This window comes from Mytilus californianus, unplaced genomic scaffold (genome assembly GCF_021869535.1).
Source record: "Mytilus californianus isolate M0D057914Y unplaced genomic scaffold, xbMytCali1.0.p SCAF_1, whole genome shotgun sequence".
Classification (NCBI taxonomy): Eukaryota; Metazoa; Mollusca; class Bivalvia; order Mytilida; family Mytilidae; genus Mytilus; species Mytilus californianus.
Genome location: NW_026262581.1, coordinates 132,896,059 through 132,919,698, shown reverse-complemented (window position 1 = coordinate 132,919,698; position 23,640 = coordinate 132,896,059). Strand labels below are relative to the sequence as shown.

General features: G+C 30.2%; 1 protein-coding gene across 10 annotated transcripts in view; it reads right to left on the bottom strand.

The window, feature by feature from the left end:
- LOC127734768 (cAMP-specific 3',5'-cyclic phosphodiesterase 4C-like) overlaps positions 1 to 23,640 on the bottom strand; it is a 280,406-nt gene that overhangs the window by 97,115 nt on the left and 159,651 nt on the right. For 6 of the 10 annotated variants that reach the window (XM_052244777.1, XM_052244803.1, XM_052244807.1 and 3 more), the window contains 2 exons: positions 6,636 to 6,818; positions 3,586 to 3,627 (listed from right to left, as the gene is read on the bottom strand). In XM_052244777.1, the coding sequence (XP_052100737.1) occupies positions 3,586 to 3,627; positions 6,636 to 6,818 (225 nt within the window). Of the gene's footprint in view, positions 1 to 862; positions 1,385 to 3,585; positions 3,628 to 6,635; positions 6,819 to 22,735; positions 22,758 to 23,640 lie in introns of those variants that run through there. The other 4 variants (XM_052244856.1, XM_052244786.1, XM_052244837.1 and 1 more) reach the window with 4 other exon arrangements.

The following is a 23,640-nucleotide window of genomic DNA, read 5'->3' as shown; positions in this document are numbered from 1 at the left end:
AATCCAGGGAAAAGCAACACATTCAGTATATTCTGCTTAATTCAATACGTAAATATTTCTCTTCACAAAGTACCAATACCCCAAATTAAACAACAATATTATGTTTGACAATGTCATAATACAAACACTGGAGTACATTGTCTAAGAAACATCATGTAAAATTATCATACAGATTTATATCAACATAAATATAGCTGTCCTGTTTCTGTTTATAGAACTTATTTCCAATGTTTATGTTTACTTTAGGTTCTCAGGTTCAGAAATACAAATAACACATCTTGTTGATGTAAAAAGTATTCCAAAAATTTCACAACAGTATTAGAACTTAGATTTTGCCTTTTATAAAGTATCCCAGGCAATTTACAAATCTTGCTTGTTACAAAAAAAATTATTTTATTCAATCACTGTTCAGAAAAAGAAAAAGTTAAATGAACATTAATCATGCGCAGACATTTATTTGGGTTGTTTTTCATTAACTATACTGACATGTAACATGATAATTTGGTGAAGTTCAGCCTTTGGCATTGAATATTTAAATCTTTGGAAAGATATCTTCATCATTAATTAAATTAAAATGTACATGTATTTTAGAGTTTAGTGACTGAAAGAAACCCATAAACATGCCTAGCATTGAATGATTGAAAGAAAAAAGAAATTAAAAGCAAAATCAAGGAAAATCTAGAATGTTTGAGTTTTTACTTCATTGGCATAAACCCTCGTTATATTTCTATTACTTAACAATGCAGATTTGTATAAATTTCTATAATTGCATAAAATATTTCAATGATTAACAAAAAACTCCAAAATTGTCCAACAGAGTCGTTAATGATATAATTAATTAGTAATAAATGTATGAACTTACCTTCGTTAACAAGATGTTACCAAACAGTAAAGAAACCTTGGTTACGATGATGTTGCTGATTTCCCAAAATAAACTTTTCTGCTACCTTCCTCTGATGAAAGCATCATACAAAAGTAAGATTAAATGGATTGTTTCATCAGAGCCGATAATAATAATCGTTGACAGTATATTGACATTCCTGTAATTACGTTACATTGGTCAATGGTTATGATTACGTCCCATTGGTCAGATCTCTAAATGTTAGTCGTAAGATCATAGATAGAACACAAGACAAACACTTAATCCAGATGAAACAGTTGTAGACGTTCTAGTTGATTATAATTGCAGGTACTCCATAAGAATTGTTGTACTCACAGAAAACTATATGGCTGATTACAGGTACTATACGAAAAGTATAATGCACATATAAAATGCACGGTAACTAATAGTTGATAATATGGATCACCCATCTGTTATACAGAGGTTATCATATAAACTGTAATTTATCTGATCTTATCCGAATATATAAATATGCTAATTTGTAAAACATTACTTCATGTAGGACTGAATGCATAATCATGCACCTGTATTACATAATGATTCACCTAAATCTTAGGCTTTCAAATCATATCTTTTGAGGATCAATGGTGCTTTAAAGCATTCAATAATAAGGTTAAAACATGTGTCACAAGGTTTTACTCTGAAAACAAAATATAACAGGATTTTATTTCATTAACAGATGAGAGATTTCTGCCAACTGCTGCCTGATATCCAATAGTTGGTCATACTGACTAGTAAATACTCAGAAATAATCGTTCTTTTTTCAATCACTGAATATTCATCGGAGTGAAACATATCTTATATATGTATTACGCTTTGTTATTCATAATTTAATCTGATATACCAAATCTCATCTAAGAATGTTATTCATAAAATAATACAACAATGTATAATATTCTTAAATTCTTTAATATGTCACTGTGCTTAACTAAGAGGAGTTGCCCTCCTTTCAGATTAACAAATGGGCCAAAATAATCTTCATAAATTCGTGAATTTAAATTGGTAAAATATATCAGTCTTTTGCTTGACAAAGATTGTTGTTAATATAAAGTAAATGCTGTGTAAAGAAAATATTACCATTCAATTACAATGTTTAACACTCTATTTCAGAAGTTCAGAAGAATAAACATCTTATAGATAGGTTTCAATATGAAGTATTTTGAGTTAATTCCCTTGGCATCCATTTTGGAGATGTATCTGGTTGATTTTCTTATTTTGACTAACTAAATATGGTAAATATGGTAAAAATAAGTCAGATGAGAGATCCTTACTAGATCCTAGTGATTAATTAAGTAAGGATAAAAGAAGTTAAAATTGTTCAGAAAATAACTTTTTCTAAAGTCTAGTGGTCAGAATAACAAGTGAAATTTGGCTGATAAAGAAGGAATTTGTGCACATATACCATATACTCAATTGTGGCCACAAATGGAAAGACATTTTTTACTAAAACCGTGTCAATCCAAAAATACCTCTTATCTAAATTAGTATTGAAAAGATTTACTTCAAAAACTTTGTATTATAATGACATTTTATAACTAATTTGTCAAAAACCATGCTTTTAAATCATTGCCTTTTTTTTATATAAAAAAAGTTATTAGATACTTATAATTAAAATATATTTTCTATCTAGTTTTTGATAGGAGATAATCAGGAACATAATGGTGATGTAAAGCCAAACTTATCTCCCATTTGTGATGTGAAGCATGGCCAAAGTTATCTCCCATTGAACTTTCATTCATCTTACAAATAGATTTTCAACTTTCTTTCAGAACACATAAACACAATGACCATTAAAATAAAACCTAGAACAAATTATTATATGTCATTATGATATGAGTTTTCATATTTTCATACAAGTGTGCATGATAACTATACATTTGATTTTTCCCAAGACTGATGAATATGAAAACTTTTATCATTATGACAATTTATAAGTTATTCACTAGTTAATAAGTTGTTTTGACCAATATGGTATTCTGAATAGGGAAGCAACATAACACATACAGACACACAGCTAACCATACTAACATGCACAAATCAGCACAATTTTCCTAGTGGCTTTTTTTTTAGTATGTAGTTCATTTGTTTATTTAAAGGAGGAAATTTGACAGATTGTATGAAGTGTGAACTGAGTTTATAAATTGATATATCTTGTTGACAGACCAGCATATAAAAACTAAAGAAATCTTTAGATAATCATTGGATATCTTCAAAAATAAAGATAACTGATAATAGCAGCTGTGAGTTAATGGCATGGCACTGCAATTAAATGATTTTTTTAAAGTCAATAAATCATCAAATCTTTTAAAGAAGAAAACTGGTCATGAAAAACTTGACTGTATATACACTGTCAATGTGATTTAACAGAACAGGAAATATTTGATTGCAAAATTTTACTATAATTATTTATCTCTGCAACGGTCTATGGGAGGTAACTCTAATGTTTTAATGCAGCCAACACATAAATGTTTGATACATCACAGTGCAGAAAGAGGATACACATAAGTGCAATTATAAGATAAATATTTGTGTGAAGTAATTATAAACAATTTATATTATTACACAGCTAATAAGAAGAAATGTAAACCAGTAAGTAAATATTAAACATCTGTGAATTAAAAAAAACTTTTGCACACTAGCTAAACAATTGATATGTTAGTAAAAACAAATGGCAAGACACTTACTGGGGAACTTTATTGGAGTTTGATGTTGGTGTCGGTGGTGACCTTCAATAACAAAATTGTACTTTTTAAGTTTTATTTTCTTTTAAACAACTACCAACAAAAGGCAACACACTGATTTAAAATACAATGTACTGAATTACTGTAAAATACTAACACTACCTAAAGCTGAAAAAAAATACTTTAAAAAGCGCTGTAATGTTGATAAAAACTACCTTAAGCTGAAAAAATACTTAAATGCTCTGTAAAGTTGTTTAGCACTACCTTAAGGTAGCACAATACAAAGATTTTTTACTTCCAATCTCCAACCTTTAAAATGATGTTACTTTCTTATGACAGCATACAAATTAATAAAAGAGGTATACATAGATAGATAAAAGATTAATCTTTTAAATGAATGCAATATTTTTGTTATGCAATCATTATGTAATCAATTATTATGCAATTAATGGCAAAATCTTGGTCAGTTCACTTGAATGGATTTAGCTCTGACATCTCTATAACTACACAAGAAATTTTAACGTTATCTTAATCAACACAGCAGGAGCTACAAAAGGGTGTCTCAAATTATCGCTATGCTATCGTATTCCATTCTCTCATAAATCTGTAATTAGTGTAAACATCCTTACCACATAAAAGTAGAGATTATTTGATTAGGTGTAAAATTTGATCTAAACATTCTATCCAAAATCTGAGACACCCTTTTGTAGATAATGGCTCTAGAAAGAACATATTATAAAATCAACCCTCTCGGGGTATCCATGAAGAAGCTAATTTCAATTGAAAGTGGAAAATTTCTTGTAAAATTTTGTAGACACAGTTAAAATTATAATTAATTACATAATTGTTGTATAATACTAACATTGCATTAATTTGAAAGAGTAATCTGTTAGCTATCCATAAATACCACTTTTATAAATTTTCAAGAATTATAAAGAAAGTTACAGCATTTTAAAACTGGGGAGTTGGAGGTATAAAATCTTTGTATTGTGCTACCTTAAGCTGAAAAATTACTTAAAAGCTCTATTCAGATGTCTACCTAAAACTGAAATAAAGCTGAAATAAATACGTTATTTGTACCTTGACCACATACTTAAGGATGTTTGCTCCTCTGTTTTAAAGTAACAAGCTTTTTAAAAGACTGTTATAAATAGATAGTTCATAAATGACAGAACTTAAGATGTAGAAAAAAATGACAGGTCTGTGTCCTTGTTTTTGGAGTAAAATCAATTGAAAATTTGGCGGGAAATGATTCTCTCTCGACTTTGCATACATTTAACATTGGCACCTTTTTTTTTACAAATACTATGAAAATATAACAAGGATTTTACAAGATTTTCAAATATGGCATTTAAAACAATATGCAATAAAATTATGAAAATAAAATTAGGAGTTATCATGGATAAAACTAGAGGATTCTGAATAACTAACAAAAAGTCAAAAACATGAGTAGCAAACATCCTTAATGTTAGGAACTAGAAATTTGATACAAAATTCCAAATATGTTTTTAAACTAGAGGGTCTAAAGGACTGTATCACTCAACAGGCACATTACCAATCATTTCTGTCAATTCTTAAGGAACATGGTGGATTGGCAATTAAAAAAGGTCTAACAAATTCAGAACACCTTTTTTCAAAAAGACATTTGAAACAGGGGAAGGAATAGGGCGGTCATCTTTTGAAAACTGCTAAATAACACACATTTAGCATGAACATTATAATTTTATGTGGTTTGCTACCAATGGTGTCCCAAAATTACAAGCAACCCTACTTAGAAAAATATTGAAGTGGGACTCCCAGTCTTAATCTGCAATAAGTCAAAAGCAGGTCAACCATATTGAATCTTACAATTGACCATACACTGCTGATTGGACAGTTATTTACATAGAATCAGCTACATATCTGCTATCAAGACTGAAAGGGAAGAAGAAATCCTCATTTTCTTAAAATTGTAAAAATCCCACAGCCATAATTAGGTCATAAGTATGTTGAACAGAACAAAACTCACAATTGAAACATAACTACTCAGGATATACAATATAACAGTATAAATTCTCCAAGGATGGGTGGAAAATTAACAAATTATTGTCATTTTTAGGAAATTTTCCATCACATGGACATAATTCAAAATTGAACTTAACTAGAACAAAACTCAACCAATGGCATACTGTATCAGCAAAATATGGTGTATGGTGAGCTATTGTGTATTGGAAGAAGTTCATCATTATTCCTCAGGTACTGATACTGGACAACTCTGTTATAAAAACATCATTGTATTTTGTAAAATTGAGTATTGGATATAACATGTATTTGCTGTTTTATTAGATAAATACATGGTTTAATGTTAAAAAAAAGGAAATTGGACTTCTTTGTTAGAGTAATGAAAATAAGTCAATTACATTGAAAAAGACAAAAGTATCTATATTTGTAACAAAATCATTGGGCTTGAAATTTTAGTTTCTTATGGTTTTAAAACTGAACAATGATAAGATAAAAAATCTTAAAAGTAATGCAAAATTGTGTTTCTTCCCGGTCCAACTAAAATTTGAACTATCTAAAACAACCCACCAGATCTATGGTACAAATCTTTTGAGATAAATAAAATAACCTACAAGTTATCATCAGATATGAAATAGGATAGAAATTAGCAGATGTCACGTTTATAAATAATATGATCTAAATCTGACGTAATATCATCTATAATACATCATAGACACCATCTGGAGACATGAAATCAATACATTTACATTACAAACACAATCAGTTTACTAAAAATTGACGTATACCATTGGAAGGGAAATAACTCTGGTAAGCTTCAACAATGCATTTTACTTTTTTTAAGGGAGGTAACTCTACTATGCTTGGAGAAAACTACACCATTTGTGAAGTATGAGAGTTTTCTTCTAGACAGCAAATTTCAAATAACAGATCTTTCATTTCACCAGTATCTATCAATCTTACTGAATGTTCTACAATGAGTAAAATAATATATGTTCATGAATTGTTTCAAACCAGTACCCCAATTAAAGATGAGATACTTGAATAATACTTACATCTCACTTTGCATGGAGGAGTGTCTGGACACTGATTTAGGAGACAAGTCATAGTCGCTGTCTGATCTGTAGAGAAAAGATTCTCGTCTCTGCGGAAGGTTTTGTAGAACAAGACGACTGGAAGACGGACTTGAACCTTCAAGGTTAGGACGACCTGGGCCAGTACCATTTTCTACATCAAAACTGAAAAAGACATAAATAAATGTAAAGCTATTGAAATGTGTTACAATGTTCCTGTTCCAAGTGTCTCAGTTTTTTCTTTTCTTAAAAAAAAAAAGATGTTGATGGCAGAATATTGGCAATATTTTCAAAACCCATTCTCAACTACAGATGATTTGTAGCTTGAATTACTGAAAATTCTAGTATGTCGACCTCCAGATATCTTTATTTTTGTGTTTGCTGTTTCAATGACATATACCCACATCTTTTTTCATATAAATAGTGTCAAATAAAAGACTGGTCAATATCTTAATGCTATAAGCTGAAATTTTGCTTCAAAGTACAAACAGTCAAAAATAAGGAGAAGTAGTATGATTGCCAATGAGACATTTGTCCATTGAAAGGCAAGTTTATATGAATGTATCCTTCCACCAAGTTTGTAGGTAAGTAGATCAGAATGTATCCTTCCACCAAGTTTGTAGGTAAGTAGATTTCTGATCTAACTACAAAAGGACAAGGAACAATAAACAATAAAAAAAACCCCAATTATAGCAGACAGAAACAAACAATTCAGCTGAACATCTAGAGTCTAGATAACCAAGCTTATGTTTGCAAACAAATATTTTGGGGAGAGGGTCCATTATGACTTTCTGGTCTTGATATCAATCAAAGAGTTTCTTTTCTCTCATAGAATTGGTCACTATATAAAGCTCTGACCCATACAAAACCCTTTGCAAACAACATTAATAATCTCAATTTCAAACTTTAAAGTTTTAATTCAAATGATATGGAGATATATGATATAAATAATGTAAAGGGAGGATGCTAAATCATGGGAAACAAAACTTATCAGACACACATGAAAAAAAACATAAAGTCGTTATGTCAATGACCCTTCACTATCTATATCTATCATTCTTTCTTAACATATAACAACCAATATGTGGGGAAAACGTCAACGCGACAGCAACCCAGCAATCATCTTACTAAATATCATTTATTTTGAACACTGCATAAATAATTTTTCTTAAAATCTGATGTCCGATCTTTTACATCCAGTATTTTAAAGTTTTTTATCTTTTACAAGCTCCTGTATCAAACTCTTTATCAGTACCTTCACTAAACGACTAATTGTATTATTCTATTTATTTGCTCCCAAAGCACTATCACCTTGGTAGCCGCTTTGCTTTTAACCCCAATGCTATTTTTCCTTCCATGAAAACCCTGCTCAAAACTTAACTTACAGAAACATGACTAATAACCCGAGTTTCTACGATCCTTCTATTCTCCTATATACAATACATTATCCACGTCACATTTTACATTTTATCGTCACACATATGAAACGTCATTCAATACATACTACATCATTAATCAAGTATTTTGTCATTTTTTAACAGGATGTTGTAAATATATCCTTTGTATGGTAATTGATGTTTTAATGTGGACACAGGTTGTGTTCGTAAATGTTATACAATTTTTTTTAAATATATTTGCGCCTACATGTACCATCTGGAATCAATTCAATGTATTGTTAAAGTCAGATAGAATTTTACATGCAAGCCAAGTCCAGGATTTTCTATTTGTTTCACAGTAACATGTGGCTTTGGAAAAAATAACTGATAAAAAGTAACTTAAAAGTTATAACAAAAATAATCAATAACTTTTCATTTCACAACACCCTATAGACCCCTTTCTTGGTAATTGGTAACTTTTAGGCAAAATAGACTGGCCTGGGGGTGGGGTGATGGGGAAAGAGCTCTTCAGATATTACAAATTTCAACTTTACCGCGCATACACAAGCTATCTTGTTTTCATGTCTTCAGTTTAATATTTACATCACAGAAATAAAGAGAAAATTTATGAACGTTACAAAAATTCCTGTAGCTACTAGCTATAAAAGATAAAGATGGAATTGGTTAAATCTATAGCAAATTCATCTGATTAAAGCCTCTGAGCAATCCTGAATTAATATGTAACAGATAACATGTAAACTACACTGGCAAATGCAAGAAACATGATTAATAATACATTTATAGTTTATATGTACTCTACATAAGAGATATTTTTCTTTTCTGTTTTTCTTCTTTGCATTTGTAAAATGGTGACCATGTAACAAAAGTGAAAATAGGAGTATATTTATATAGGTGAACGTTTATTTATGTGATATCACAATGAAAAATATCTACATAAGGTTAACTATGTAAATATTTCTTTGAATGGGTGTCTTCTTCCAATGCAAAATTATAAACTCCCAAGAAAGGATTTAACATGAAAACTGACGTCAACAGAAACTTCTTATAATAGTTCTTTTCTTTATTTGATTTCATTATTCAAAGGCTTTTCATTAAGAAGCTGAATGTGTTTAATGAATTGTATGTGTAATATCTATTTTATCTAAAAAAAACAGCCAATAAAATTCAATTACTAAACTCAAATGATGAAAAAAGCTTTTTAAAATCTTTATTTCCCTACCATTCATTAATAAATCAATTCTTATAGACTATTCTACCAAATTAGTTGCAGGTCACCTTACATGGTTATAAAGTCTAGGCTGACAATTTAACAAAAGTGTTATTAGCCAAAGATCTTAAACAACTCCAGCCTTCTCCCTAAGAAAAGTGATTACAAAAAATGTTTCTCCCATAGTGTCCAATTAATTGTAACACTATATGTAATACAGAATGATTGAATTAAGAGCTGAATCTGTATCATAAGTAAACATTAATATCAATGAAAGTTCTATCCATAATTAGCTATAGAATGTTCGTCTATTATTATTTCATATATCATATAAGTTTTAACCAATTTTCTTGCTAGTTGTCCGATTTATTTTTATATTTTGTCTTTTTTTAAAATAATGCCAAGCAATAAATTGTAAATAACTGAGGTGGCAGTCAGTAGCCATTATAAAAAGAACATATACCTGTCTTAAGTCAGGAATCTGATGTTCAGTAGTTGTCCTTTGTTGATGTGGTTCATAAGTGTTTCTCGTTTCTTGTTTTTTATATAGATTAGACCGTTGGTTTTCCTGTTTGAATGGTTTAACACTAGTAATTTTTTTGGGGCCCTTTATAGCTTGCTGTTAGGTGTGAGCCAAGGCTCCGTGTTGAAGATCGTACTTTGACCTATAATGGTTTACTTTTATAAATTTTGATTTGGATGGAGAGTTGTCTCATTGGCACTCATACCACATCTTCTTATATCTATGTTTTATTGTCCTATATTTATGTACATAAAAGAGAGGCAGAAGATACCAAAGGGATATATGATGTACATTAATTCTTTCTCAACATAGAACAACCAAAAGGTACATAATGTACACCACTTTTTTATCAATAAACATAGGACAAGCAACAGGTACATAATGTACACTTCTTTATAAATAATTAAAGGACAACCAACAGGTACATAATGAACACTACTTCTTTATCAATAAACACAGGACAAGCAACAGGCAACAGGCAACAGGTATATAATGTACACCACTTCTTTATCAATAAAAGAAGGACAATCAACACGTACGTAATGTACACTACTTCTCCGTCAATAAATATAGGACAACCAACAGGTACATAATGTACATCAATAAACATAGGACTACCAACAGGTACATAATGTACACCACTTCTTTATCAATAAATAAAGGACAAGCAACAGGTACATAATGTACACCACTTCTTTATCAATAAATAAAGGACAACCAACAGGTACATAATGTACACCACTTCTTTATCAATAAACATAGGACTACCAACAGGTACATAATGTACACCACTTCTTTATCAATAAATAAAGGACAAGCAACAGGTACATAATGTACACCACTTCTTTTTCAATAAATATGGGACAAACAACAGGCAACAGGTACATAATGTACACCACTTCTTTATCAATAAATAAAGGACAACCAACAGGTACATAATGTACACCACTTCTTTATCAATAAATAAAGGACAACCAACAGGTACATAATGTACACCACTTATTTTTCAATAAATAAAGGACAAGCAATAGGTACATAATGTACACCACTTCTTTTTCAATAAATATAGGACAAGCAACAGGCAACAGGTATATAATGTACACCACTTCTTTATCAATAAACTAAGGACAACCAACAGGTACATAATGTACACTTCTTTATAAATAAACAAAGGACAACCAACAGGTACATAATGAACACTACTTCCTTTTCAATAAATATAGGACAACCAACAGGCAACAGGTACATAATGTACACCACTTCTTTTTCAATAAAAAAAGGACAAGCAACAGGTACATAATGTACACCACTTCTTTTTCAATAAATAAAGGACAACCAACAGGTACATAATGTACACCACTTCTTTATCCATAAATAAAGGACAACCAACAGGTACATAATGTACACCACTTATTTTTCAATAAATATAGGACAGGCAACAGGAATATAATGTACACCACTTCTTTATCAATAAATAAAGGACAAGCAACAGGTACATAATGTACACCACTTCTTTTTCAATAAATAAAGGACAAGCAACAGGTACATAATGTACACCACTTCTTTTTCAATAAATAAAGGACAAGCAACAGGTACATAATGTACACCACTTCTTTTTCAATAAATAAAGGACAACCAACAGGTACATAATGTACACCACTTCTTTATCAATAAATAAAGGACAAACAACAGGTACATAATGTACACCACTTCTTTTTCAATAAATATAGGACAAGCAACAGGTACATAATGTACACCACTTCTTTATCAATAAACTAAGGACAACCAACAGGTACATAATGTACACCACTTCTTTATCAATAAATAAAGGACAAGCAACAGGTACATAATGTACACCACTTCTTTTTCAATAAATATAGGACAAGCAACAGGCAACAGGTACATAATGTACACCACTTCTTTATCAATAAACTAAGGACAACCAACAGGTACATAATGTACACCACTTCTTTATCAATAAATAAAGGACAAGCAACAGGTACATAATGTACACCACTTCTTTTTCAATAAATAAAGGACAAGCAACAGGTACATAATGTACACCACTTCTTTTTCAATAAACATATCCAACTATCGCGGTCATCACGTGACTTTTACAATTCAGTTGTATATCATTAATGGCCGATTGATTATCAATGAAAATGAACGGGCTACATAGATTAAACGATCATAACTTTTTTGTTACATTGTGTATTTTACCTTCCAACCCCGCGTTTTATAGTATTTTCATTTTTACAATTAAAAATGTTTTAAGTTTCAGTTCAGAAATATGATTTCTTGCTTCAAATTAAGTTTGAAAATGGAGGTGACATAACCACACAGCCTCCGTTGACTTCTTCGTTAAAACTCAATAAAATTGCAATGGGACCTTCTTATATGATCACTTTTCTCAACTTATTATTTGTTTATAATATCCTTCTAACCCCTAAAAAGATCGACAACACATTCATTTAAATGAAATCGAAACCCAAATCAGTTTAGGTAACAAACTTTTTGCTTCAAAATTTGATTGAAAAGTTTACATTTTGGCATTCGTAAACAATATTTTGAAAATGGCGGCCGATGTCGGAAGTAAACAAAGACACGAAATGTATATGTGAAATATTTATAAAAGTGTGTCTTATTGTTTTTAGAAATTTCTTATTTCACCTTTAATTTAATAAATTTATCAGAAACAGTCTCTCGCACTCAAAACAAAGATTTATATGCATCAACCATGCATTGTTTACATTGACCATGTTGACAGCGTAGGTAGACTTGTGAAAATATATATTGTAATATTTTTACGATGAAAATAAAAAAAAAACTGTTGGATGCATGCGTTTTCAGTTTTTGTCTTACCTTAAAGCAGCATAGAATCAAATATTTTGTCTTTTTGATAAAGTAGATACATGCTTTTTGTTTTGATAAAATTTCGAAGTTACATAAAAAAAATGGCGACCAACCAATTTTCAAAAGTAGACGATGTTCGACACTAATTTTGCCCATGCAAATAACACAATTTAATTTCACTGTTTATATTGCAATTAAATATGACACGTTATTGTCACTCTAATAATACACAAGGACATAGCTTGATTAAGGAGATATAAAGTCATCAACGTGATCAAAGAAAACAAACACGGCACCTAATCACAATGTAAGATCATGTAAGTTTTGACAAGACTTATGTAGATTAGTATGGTCCGATTCTTATAGAAATAATTTTATGGTATTATTTTGTATTAATAAAAAAAAACCTCGAAACCCCGAGGTGAAATATCTACATTTTTCAATTTTCTAAATCATTCATCACACGGGTTACCAGTAAATTTTTCATAATCCTAATTAAACCAGTAACATGCAGAGTTATTGAACGTAATTATGACTGGTATAGTTGCATATGATAAAGGACAAGCAACAGGTACATAATGTACACCACTTCTTTTTCAATAAATAAAGGACAACCAACAGGTACATAATGTACACCACTTCTTTTTCAATAAATATAGGACAAGCAACAGGCAACAGGTACATAATGTACACCACTTCTTTATCAATAAACTAAGGACAACCAACAGGTACATAATGTACACCACTTCTTTTTCAATAAATATAGGACAAGCAACAGGCAACAGGTACATAATGTACACCACTTCTTTATCAATAAACTCAGGACAACCAACAGGTACATAATGTGCACCACTTCTTTCAACAGAACACTTTTTATGAAAATAAAACATGACAATTTAAAAAGAACAATACTTTCTTTATCTATAAATAAGGGAAAATGAATAGGTACAAAATGTACACCTTTTTGCATCAATAAACAGAACAGCAAGTACTTCTTCATGAACAAACATGCCAATCAACAGAAAGTTCATGTTACATTTTTTTCACATGAAAAACTTATCTTTGACATTTAAATGAGGCACAGGAATGAGAAAGACTGTTTATATGGTACACAACAGAAATTTTCTTGTTCTGTATAAAAACAGCAAAATCCAAAATACCTTGTATTTGTTCTTTCATCCCAAATTACTGGTTCCCTGTATCAAGTTATAACAGGAATAACATAAATGTAAATACCAAGATACCAATAACTGAATATTGACCAATCCTTTACATTATTTTGAAAACGAAACTGAAGATAAGAAAATTAGCTTCTATAACGTTACTGATTAAAAATCTTAAGCATTGGGGTGTATGAAGTGTACTGTAAGATCAGATGTACTACTAGGTAATGGGCTTGCATGATCTGTGAAAGTAATATTTGATGAAGAATTACAGAGAAAGAATTTTAATAGATAGCTGTTACACCAAAGGTCAATAAAATCTGCATCATATATGATTATGTCTCTTGTTTTTTGTATGACAGAGTTAAAAATGTTTGTTTGTGATATAACTTAGATGTGTGTTTTATCTCTGCATGGTTATCACATTAAGGATAATATCTTCCAGAGTCAATCTTAAAGTAAATACATTGTACATGTGACTTTTTGCCATCACATTAAGGATAATATCATCCAGATTCAATCTTAAGAGCAAATACATGTGACTTTTTGTTGCAGTAAATTGCCTGTGAGAGGATTCTATCATTTTGCAAGATAATACTGATAGAAAAAAAGATATAGTAAATAATAATCAAAATAATATTTGATCGAGATATATCTTATTTATAACTAGGACTTTTATTCAAACTTAGGATAATAATCCCAGCTTATTATTATTAAATAGAGAGCAAAGAAAAATCAAAGAATCAAATTGCACATACTGCATCTATAAAGCAAATTCATAAAAACTAACTTATACCAAAATATTACATATATTTCTAATCATCCAACACAATATCTGACCTGAGTAAATCCCTCTAATCACTTTACAGTTTTCAGTGTATATATAAATATAGGTAATAAAAGTAAGCCACAGTTACATAGATCTATCTTCAGCCATAAAAGAGTACAAATAGGTTAAAACCCCCTTTCTAATTTATATGTTGGATCTGTGCCCAAATTTTCTCTGAAAATATCTTTCCATCAGTTGTCTATTCATAGACTGAAAAATATATGTTTCATGTAATAAATAATTGTACCCAGCCAATATAACAAAAACATTTTTAAGGGAATATCAACAAATTGAGCTTCACATCCTCTGAGATTTAAAATGCAACACCAAATATATGAAGTACTTGTGCTACGATTCTTTTCCTCCATACATATCCAAACTGAATTTTCTATCTGGTAAATCAGAAGTACATGTACAATGAACCAAATGGCAACATGCCTTTTCATTCACTGTGTGTGCATTGCACATGGATCTGAAATAACCTTCAACCTAAAGACCAAAAATGTTCAGAAAGCCAAAAATAAAACAAACACATCTGAGAGCATGAAAACCAAAAGGGGTTTTATAGAAGAGTCAAAATCGTTTAAAGTCAACTTGCCTAATGGAGTTACAACTTTAGTTAAAGTACCTAATTTAAAACTGAGAAGTCAAGAAAAATGTATTATAAATGAGGGACATGTTACACCAATGTGACTCAGCACTGAAAGACACATAAACTAGTTCATAGAAATGTTCAGGGAATGAATTCTTGGAAAAACTTTCAGTTAAATGGATAGGGAAAACTTTATTCAATTCATCTGCACAAAGCTGTATCATATTACGTCTTTGCCAACGTCAGCAAAGAATTAGAGCAATTAAAAGAAATGTTAGCAAGGAATAAAAGAAATACTGTAAATATTTAAATTTTATTGAAAATATAATTTGATATTTTCCTATGTAATCAATAATACACATGCAGGGTGCTAAAACCATAAACTTAATAGCATTAAACAGTAATACTATATAAATGATATAAGTTACTAAGTTTTTGTTTATACACTTGGGTTCAGTGTCTTTTTCATTTGGGTCATGGTCATTATCTGAATATTGATATAATTTGAATGAATTTATCTAAATGGGCAAAGGAACAGTTACTGGCTTCTTTGTCATTTGGTCTCTGGTGGAGAGTTGTCTCATTGGCAATCATACCACATCTCCTTGATCTCTGGTGGAGAATTGTCTCATTGGCAATCATACCACATCTCCTTGGTCTCTGGTGGAAAATTGTCTCATTGACAACCATACCACATCTCTTTGGTCTATGGTGGAGAGTTGTCTCATTGGCAATCATACCACATCTCCTTGGTCTATGGTGGAGAGTTGTCTCATTGGCAATCATACCACATCTTCTTGGTCTCTGGTTGAGAGTTGTCTCATTGGCAATCATACCACATCGTCTGTCTCTGGTGGAGAGTTGTCTCATTGGCAATCATACCACATCTTCTGTCTCTGGTGGAGAGCTGTCTCATTGGCAATATTACCACATCTTCTTATTTTTCTATAGATAACTGAATGAAACACCATATACACCTTTCACAAGTAACGGACACATACCAGGATACATCTTATATCTTTGGCAAGTAAAACTGACCCAAACCAGGATACACCACACACCTTTATAAAGTAACTGACACACACCAGGATACACCATATATCTTTGATGAGTAACTGACACATACCAGGATACACCATATATCTTTGACAAGTAACTGACACATACCAGTATACACCATATATCTTTAGCAAGTAACTGACACATCCTAGGATACACAATATATCTTTAGCTAGTATCTGGCACATACCAGGATACACAATATATCTTTAGCAAGTAACTGACACATACCAGTATACACCATATATCTTTGACAAGTAACTGACACATACCAGTATACACCATACATCTTTGACAAGTTACTGATACATACCAGGATACACCATATATCTTTGACAAGTAACTGACACATACCAGTATACACCATATATCTTTGACAAGTTACTGATACATACCAGGATACAAATATATTTCTGACATACACAAATACAGAAATTTTTGGCAAGTATATGACTGACTTTACAAGTACAAAGCAAAGATATGAAGCATTGAAGTAGGATACACTTTTGATGTTTGGCAAGTAACTGAAAAAAACTCATTCTTGGATAAACTAAAAACATTGATATGTGAATGACATTTAAGATAATAGAGCAGATTGAGTTTGCTATGTCACTTTGGAAATGATTGGGTGATATGTGTATGGTTAAGGTCATAAAGCCAAGCAAATATCTATGTCTTAAATGTTTAGGGTTTCATCATTTAAAAAGATAAGATAGGTTAGGTTGTTAGAAATTCTTCTATTTTGCTCAATTATTTTACCTTGAGTACATGGGAACTACTGGCAATTCTATAACAATTCCCTATTGAAAGTGTCAATAAACTTTAGGATAGGCATTTTGAGGCATAAAAATATGGTAGGTAGGGAAACACTAAATGTAACTTCTCCCCTAGTGACATTCTTCTATAAACTATACAGGTAGATGTTAACAAACTTACTAGACCACCAAGATCTCATGCCAGTAAACCACTATGTTAGCTTAATATATGTATGGGTAGAAGGCAAAAAACAACTTGGACCTCCTAGACCTTTTGTCAGTTACCGTAATGAAAGCCTGATATTTAAACTGCATGAATTTGCTTTTTCACCAAAATATTCAATGCACACATAAAATTACAGACAAATAAATGAAAGTGTGATTTGTTCTTTTGATGCTAATGAAATTGGGAATTGACATATCATCCAAACCATATAAGTTGGTAAGTACCACATGTAATGCAATAGAACTCATCTTTCTTCATAATCGTGCTCAAATACAGTTTTGTTTGGTAGCATGTATGATTATTGATATAACTGAACATGAAAAAAGTTACTCTAAATGTTTTTCTTTGATTTTTTTAGTTGTCATCAACCTTTATTGATGAAAATAACTTTAATTCTTTTCATGTATGACTTGCACAATTTGAACATTACTTACAACAATTTTAACATGATACATATTAGAAATTCAAAATAAAGACATTTGCATTATGTTTTTAAACAATTCTCTAGTGAACATGTTATCAGTGTAAACCTGATATTATTGGACTAGTTACGTAGAGAATACATGTTTATATTGATTCTGTGGTATACAAACATGTCACATCATAATACCTAATTGTTACGTCCTAACAACATATTGTATGTAAAAGCCACAGATGGAGCTAACAGACTTTGACCGATGAAAAGAAGATGTTTAACAATGGCATTTGATTAAAAGTTCTGATACTTAGTTTCATCAGGTCTAATTAGCAATTCTGACATTTATTTCTGAATTCTCACAACCACAAAGATCAAACTTTCTATCCTCTCAAATCCCATGGTATGTCTTTCTGTAATGAGTATGCATTATAACATCCAATTCATTTAACTCCTCATTTATAACCAAATACATACAGCAAGCCAATGTATCGATTACATATAAGTTACTAACAGATTATGGAACCATTTGTAAAGTCTTATCTTGATAGAACTGTCAAATAGGACAACTCTGAGTGCTACTTTTATTCAAACAATCTCAACTTACAAATATAACCTAACCATATATTAACATTTTGTTAAACTGATTTGTTTTTTGAAATGACGTTGGTGATATCCCATGATAACCTACAGGTGTAATTGTTTAGGGGGTATATATGGATGTGTAGTCTTCAAAAAATAAATATATACAGGCTACACAATCTACAGTCTGCATAAAACAAAAAATAACAGAGGCTTGAAGAATGTATTATTATAGTATATTCAATGCCATTATTTGACTTGTTGGTTCCCTTCTGATTTTCATATAATTATCATGAGGATCTATAATCTAATAAAAAAAAGTAATCAGAAAGTTTCATGAGAGTTCTGCAATATTCTTGGACATAGTTATTATAGTAATCATGAGAAAGTATTGAATTCAGTCAAATATAACTGGTTACTAGACAAACCAAATATCACTTGCAAAGTTGTAAAACATGGACATCATATAAAGTCATCAAAGTCAAATAGGATAAAACATGGACATCACAAATGGCCCTCAAAATAAAATAAGGAGATGTTGTATGACTGTCAATACTTTTGTACTACAACATGCTGGTTAAGATTATTGCGAACCCAATGAAAGTTTTCCACAGTGCCATCTCTATCTTGACCATGTATTTAAACTTTTGCAAGTTCACCTGTCCTATTGAATGAATACAATAGCTATTTTTCTCTGTGTAGTTTATTCACTGGGACCTTTAAATTTCTTCTAAGAGAAATCTATCATTCATTGATTAAATTACCTGTGTAAAAAAAAATTCTTATATATAGACAAAAATACTTTTTTTATACTCATTAATTGCGTGTGCTGATGTATTTATTCAATATTTATAATATATTTTCATTCAGTTTAATATAAACATTGATTCAATCATAAAAAGTTGATTTCTAACAAAAGTTTTATCAATGTTCCTATTGAAATTTGATTTTTTTTTGTTTAGTTATAGAATACATTTAAGAAGATCTTAATTTGAAACATCATTATTTTCAAGTTCTTATTCATGTCAAACAAATTTTTTTTTAAAAGGAACAATGTTGAAAGTTTTGTCAGAAATCAAATTTTTATGATTGAATCAATGTTTATATTAAACTGAATGAAAATATATTAATAATATTGAATAACTACATCATCACACGCAGTTAACGAGTATAAAAACAGTATTTTTGTCTATATATAAGAAATTTTTTTTACTCAGGTAATTTAATCAATGAATGATAGATTTCTCTTAGAAGAAATTTAAAGGTCCCAGAGAATAAACTACACAGAGAACAATAGCTATTGTATCTATTCAATAGGACAGGTGAACTTGCAAAAGTTTAAATACCTGGTCAAGATAGAGATGGCACTGTGGAAAACTTTCATTGGGTTCGCAATAACAACTTGTTTTATTGCGAACCCAATGAAAGTTTTCCACAGTGCCATCTCTATCTTGACCAGGTATTTAAACTTTTGCAAGTTCACCTGTCCTATTGAATAGATACAATAGCTATTGTTCTCTGTGTAGTTTATTCTCTGGGACCTTTAAATTTCTTCTAAGAGAAATCTATCATTCATTGATTAAATTACCTGAGTAAAAAAAATTTCTTATATATAGACAAAAATACTGTTTTTATACTCATTAACTGCGTGTGATGATGTAGTTATTCAATATTAATAATATATATTTTCATTCAGTTTAATATAAACATTGATTCAATCATAAAAATTTGATTTCTGACAAAACTTTCAACATTGTTCCTTTTAAAAAAAAATTTGTTTGACATAAATAAGAACTTGAAAATAATGATGTTTCAAATTAAGATCTTCTTAAATGTATTCTATAACTAAACAAAAAAAAATCAAATTTCAATAGGAACATTGATAAAACTTTTGTTAGAAATCAACTTTTTATGATTGAATCAATGTTTATATTAAACTGAATGAAAATATATTATTAATATTGAATAAATACATCAGCACACGCAATTAATGAGTATAAAAAAAGTATTTTTGTCTATATATAAGAATTTTTTTTTACACAGGTAATTTAATCAATGAATGAAAGATTTCTCTTAGAAGAAATTTAAAGGTCCCAGTGAATAAACTACACAGAGAAAAATTGCTATTGTATTCATTCAATAGGACAGGTGAACTTGCAAAAGTTTAAATACCTGGTCAAGATAGAGATGGCACTGTGGAAAACTTTCATTGGGTTCGCAATAATTGTCCTGTACCTAGTTTAACATCTTTACAAGCTCATCAACCTTCAACATTTGTATCAGAGCAAACCATAAACTTTGAACAATATGATCAAACAGTTTACAACCATGTAAACTATTACTGACTAACAGTCACAATTATGGCTTTTTCTTTACTGTGATATTAACTTGTTGGAAGAGAATAGGCTTTCATTGACAATAAACACATTTAGCTGTCATCTGACAAATCTCTGACATACCAATCAATAGCTACACATCTCATGTTTTTATGACAGAAACTTCATTATGCGTTTCTGCATTTTATGTAAAGAGAACAAAACATATCTATAAATTCATAAAAGTAAAGATGAAAATATCCCAAATTAATTTTATACAAACTAAATAACATTGCAAATTTGATGAGAATATTTAATCTTAGAATCAATATTTAATTAAGGTATAAACATGCTTTGGCACATTCAATGACATCTCTAAATACTTCAGGTCAGGTTTATCTATCACCTCAATTTATATTCTCTTTAATATTATTCACTGTTTTTAAATAAGGATAGTTTTTTTGCCTAGCAAAAAAGGACAAATCTAATATGAAGTTCACAAATGTGGAATGGGAAAGAAATTATTTTGATGTCTTCCTATATTGATTAGCAAATATTCTGACAAATATAATAAGAAAAGTCTGTAATATTTCCAAGGCACTGTTTGTATTAGATACATGTTGAGGGCGTGTATCTAATTTACACCAATATATTATTGTCAATGCAGAATGATAGTTTTCAATAATTTAGGAGCGGGGTCTTTCAGCAATTTGATCATTGAAAAGCATGATAAATGCAGGGTATCAAATTTCATTTAAAGACATCTTGGTGTAAGTTTGTTTGTTGGTGATAAACGCCACTTTCAACAATCTTCGGCTATATCATAATAAATCACAGTGGTAACTTATTATTGGTGAAGAGAACCAATGCCCTTCCAAGGAAAACTGACAATCCTTGTCAATTAAGATAGATGTTATGTTGATTTGATAACATCCTAGCTAGAATATTGCTAAACCAAATTTAAGCAAATATTTAAGACATTGCTTAACTAACTGTCCATAAAGGATTTAAAATATACCTCAATAAAAGCAAACTCCATGCAGTTCAGAAAATTGCTGAACTAACTTACAAGCACTTGGCTATAGATAACTGAAATAAATGACTTAAGTAAAAACTAATCTGATAAAACCCCATATATAGTTTTTAATTAAAGATCATACGGAGAATCTACTAATTTTTTCATTAAATAATCATTTAATGGAGGCTATTTTTCATAAAGAACCAGCAAAGTTCTGTATGAAACAGCATGAGATGTCAATAATAAAGTCTGATTGTAATGAAGAATAAGACAGATTATAGATGCTAAGACATATTTGGTTCTCTGTAACATTTCTACGTAGGTATCTGTAACCTTGACAAACAAATATTCATATCTTGACTACTGCCTATTGTTTTTTGCTTTGGAATATGACGTTTCTATAAATTTTTAATTATTCCAGCAGGTTTTTTAATTTTGTAAAGGTTCACTATATATATCATTCCATTATTGTATGACCTTTATGACGTTGTAGATTTTTTTGTTTGTCTTAAGTATAAATTGCCGATATCAATATTTCAATGTAATATTAACTTTTCATCAGAATGTCCAGTATTAGAATAAAAGTCAACCAGTAACAAATATTACAAGCATGTTCAGAATCAATAAAAGTATCAACCGAGCGTATTCTGTATTGTTTACTATCAACATAAAAGAATAGGTACCATCTTTAGTAACCTATTTTCAGAATTCAAAATCAACAAGACAAACAATATCTAAAATACAAATCAATTCACATCAGTCTTCTAATGAAATCAATCGTGTTTTTTAGGAGACATTTGAGATAGTCAATGTAACCCATCATCAATCCTTAATCATCATTTGATCAAATAGATTCTCAACATCCAAGGAGGAGTGATTTTTTTTATGTTGGACCTTGTAACGCTATGCCTTTTAAGAAACATCCGTCACAGTTTTTTTGAGGGATCAATGTCACTGCCAAAGAATATTTACTGTGAAAGAACTATTGGTTTCTGTAAATTGTATTATATATAATCAATGGTGTTGTTAGATTTGTTTTAAGTGGTAAATAAAACTATAAGCACTAAACACTCTGTATGAATTAGTGAAAATTTGATCACCACAATCTATTAGACTCTGTATGTAAACAATTCTATTAATTATTTTACCTTGGATTGCAAGTTATGTCACCATCGGAAAAACGTTTCACCCTTAAAAAGTAAAAAATATTTTTATCATAGTATCAAATTCAGTTTTGAAAGAAATAAAATACATTACATTTTCATGTAATAATTAAAAAAAATTACGAAAATCTCTTAACATATAGATCTATTTCTATACAAAAATTCTGAGGGTACTGAATTTAGGGTTGTTTTTTCTACCAATTTTTTATGTCCTATGGACATAATTAAAACCTGACCCTCACTCAGAACAAAAATCAAACTTCAACTTTATTCTTATGATATGACTATATACTAATTTATCTAATCAATTGATCAAGTCATTAAAGAAAAAAAGCGTGGAGCCAAATTATCTCCATGGATATGAGATATGCAAATGCTGATAATGTGTGTATACCAAATATCAATCTCTTCCCATTGGTGGCCCCCTTAAACTGACCTAATCACAAACTTTACCATTAAAAATAGGCAAAAGTTTCAAAGTCAAGAGACCATGACAACGGGGTGGAGCCAAATCATCTACATGGAAATGAGATGTGCCTACTGCTAATACAGCTGCCTACCAAATATCATTGACTTACCATTAGTGGTTTCCCTTAAACTGACATAATCACAAACTTAAACAGATAAAAATGGACAGCTCCTTTTTCTCAAACAAGGACAGCTCCCAAATTACTCATAGAAGGAAAGCCCATTTACTCATATAAGGACAGCTCTCAAATTACTCATATAAGGACAGTCCATTTACTCATATAAGGACAGTTCCCTTTGCTCATACAAGGACAGCTCATTTTTCTTGTATAAGGACAACTCCCTTTGCTCAATTATATTAAGGGCACAATCCATAAGCTGAATATCAAAAAATTAATCCATTTTGAATTAAGTCATAATGT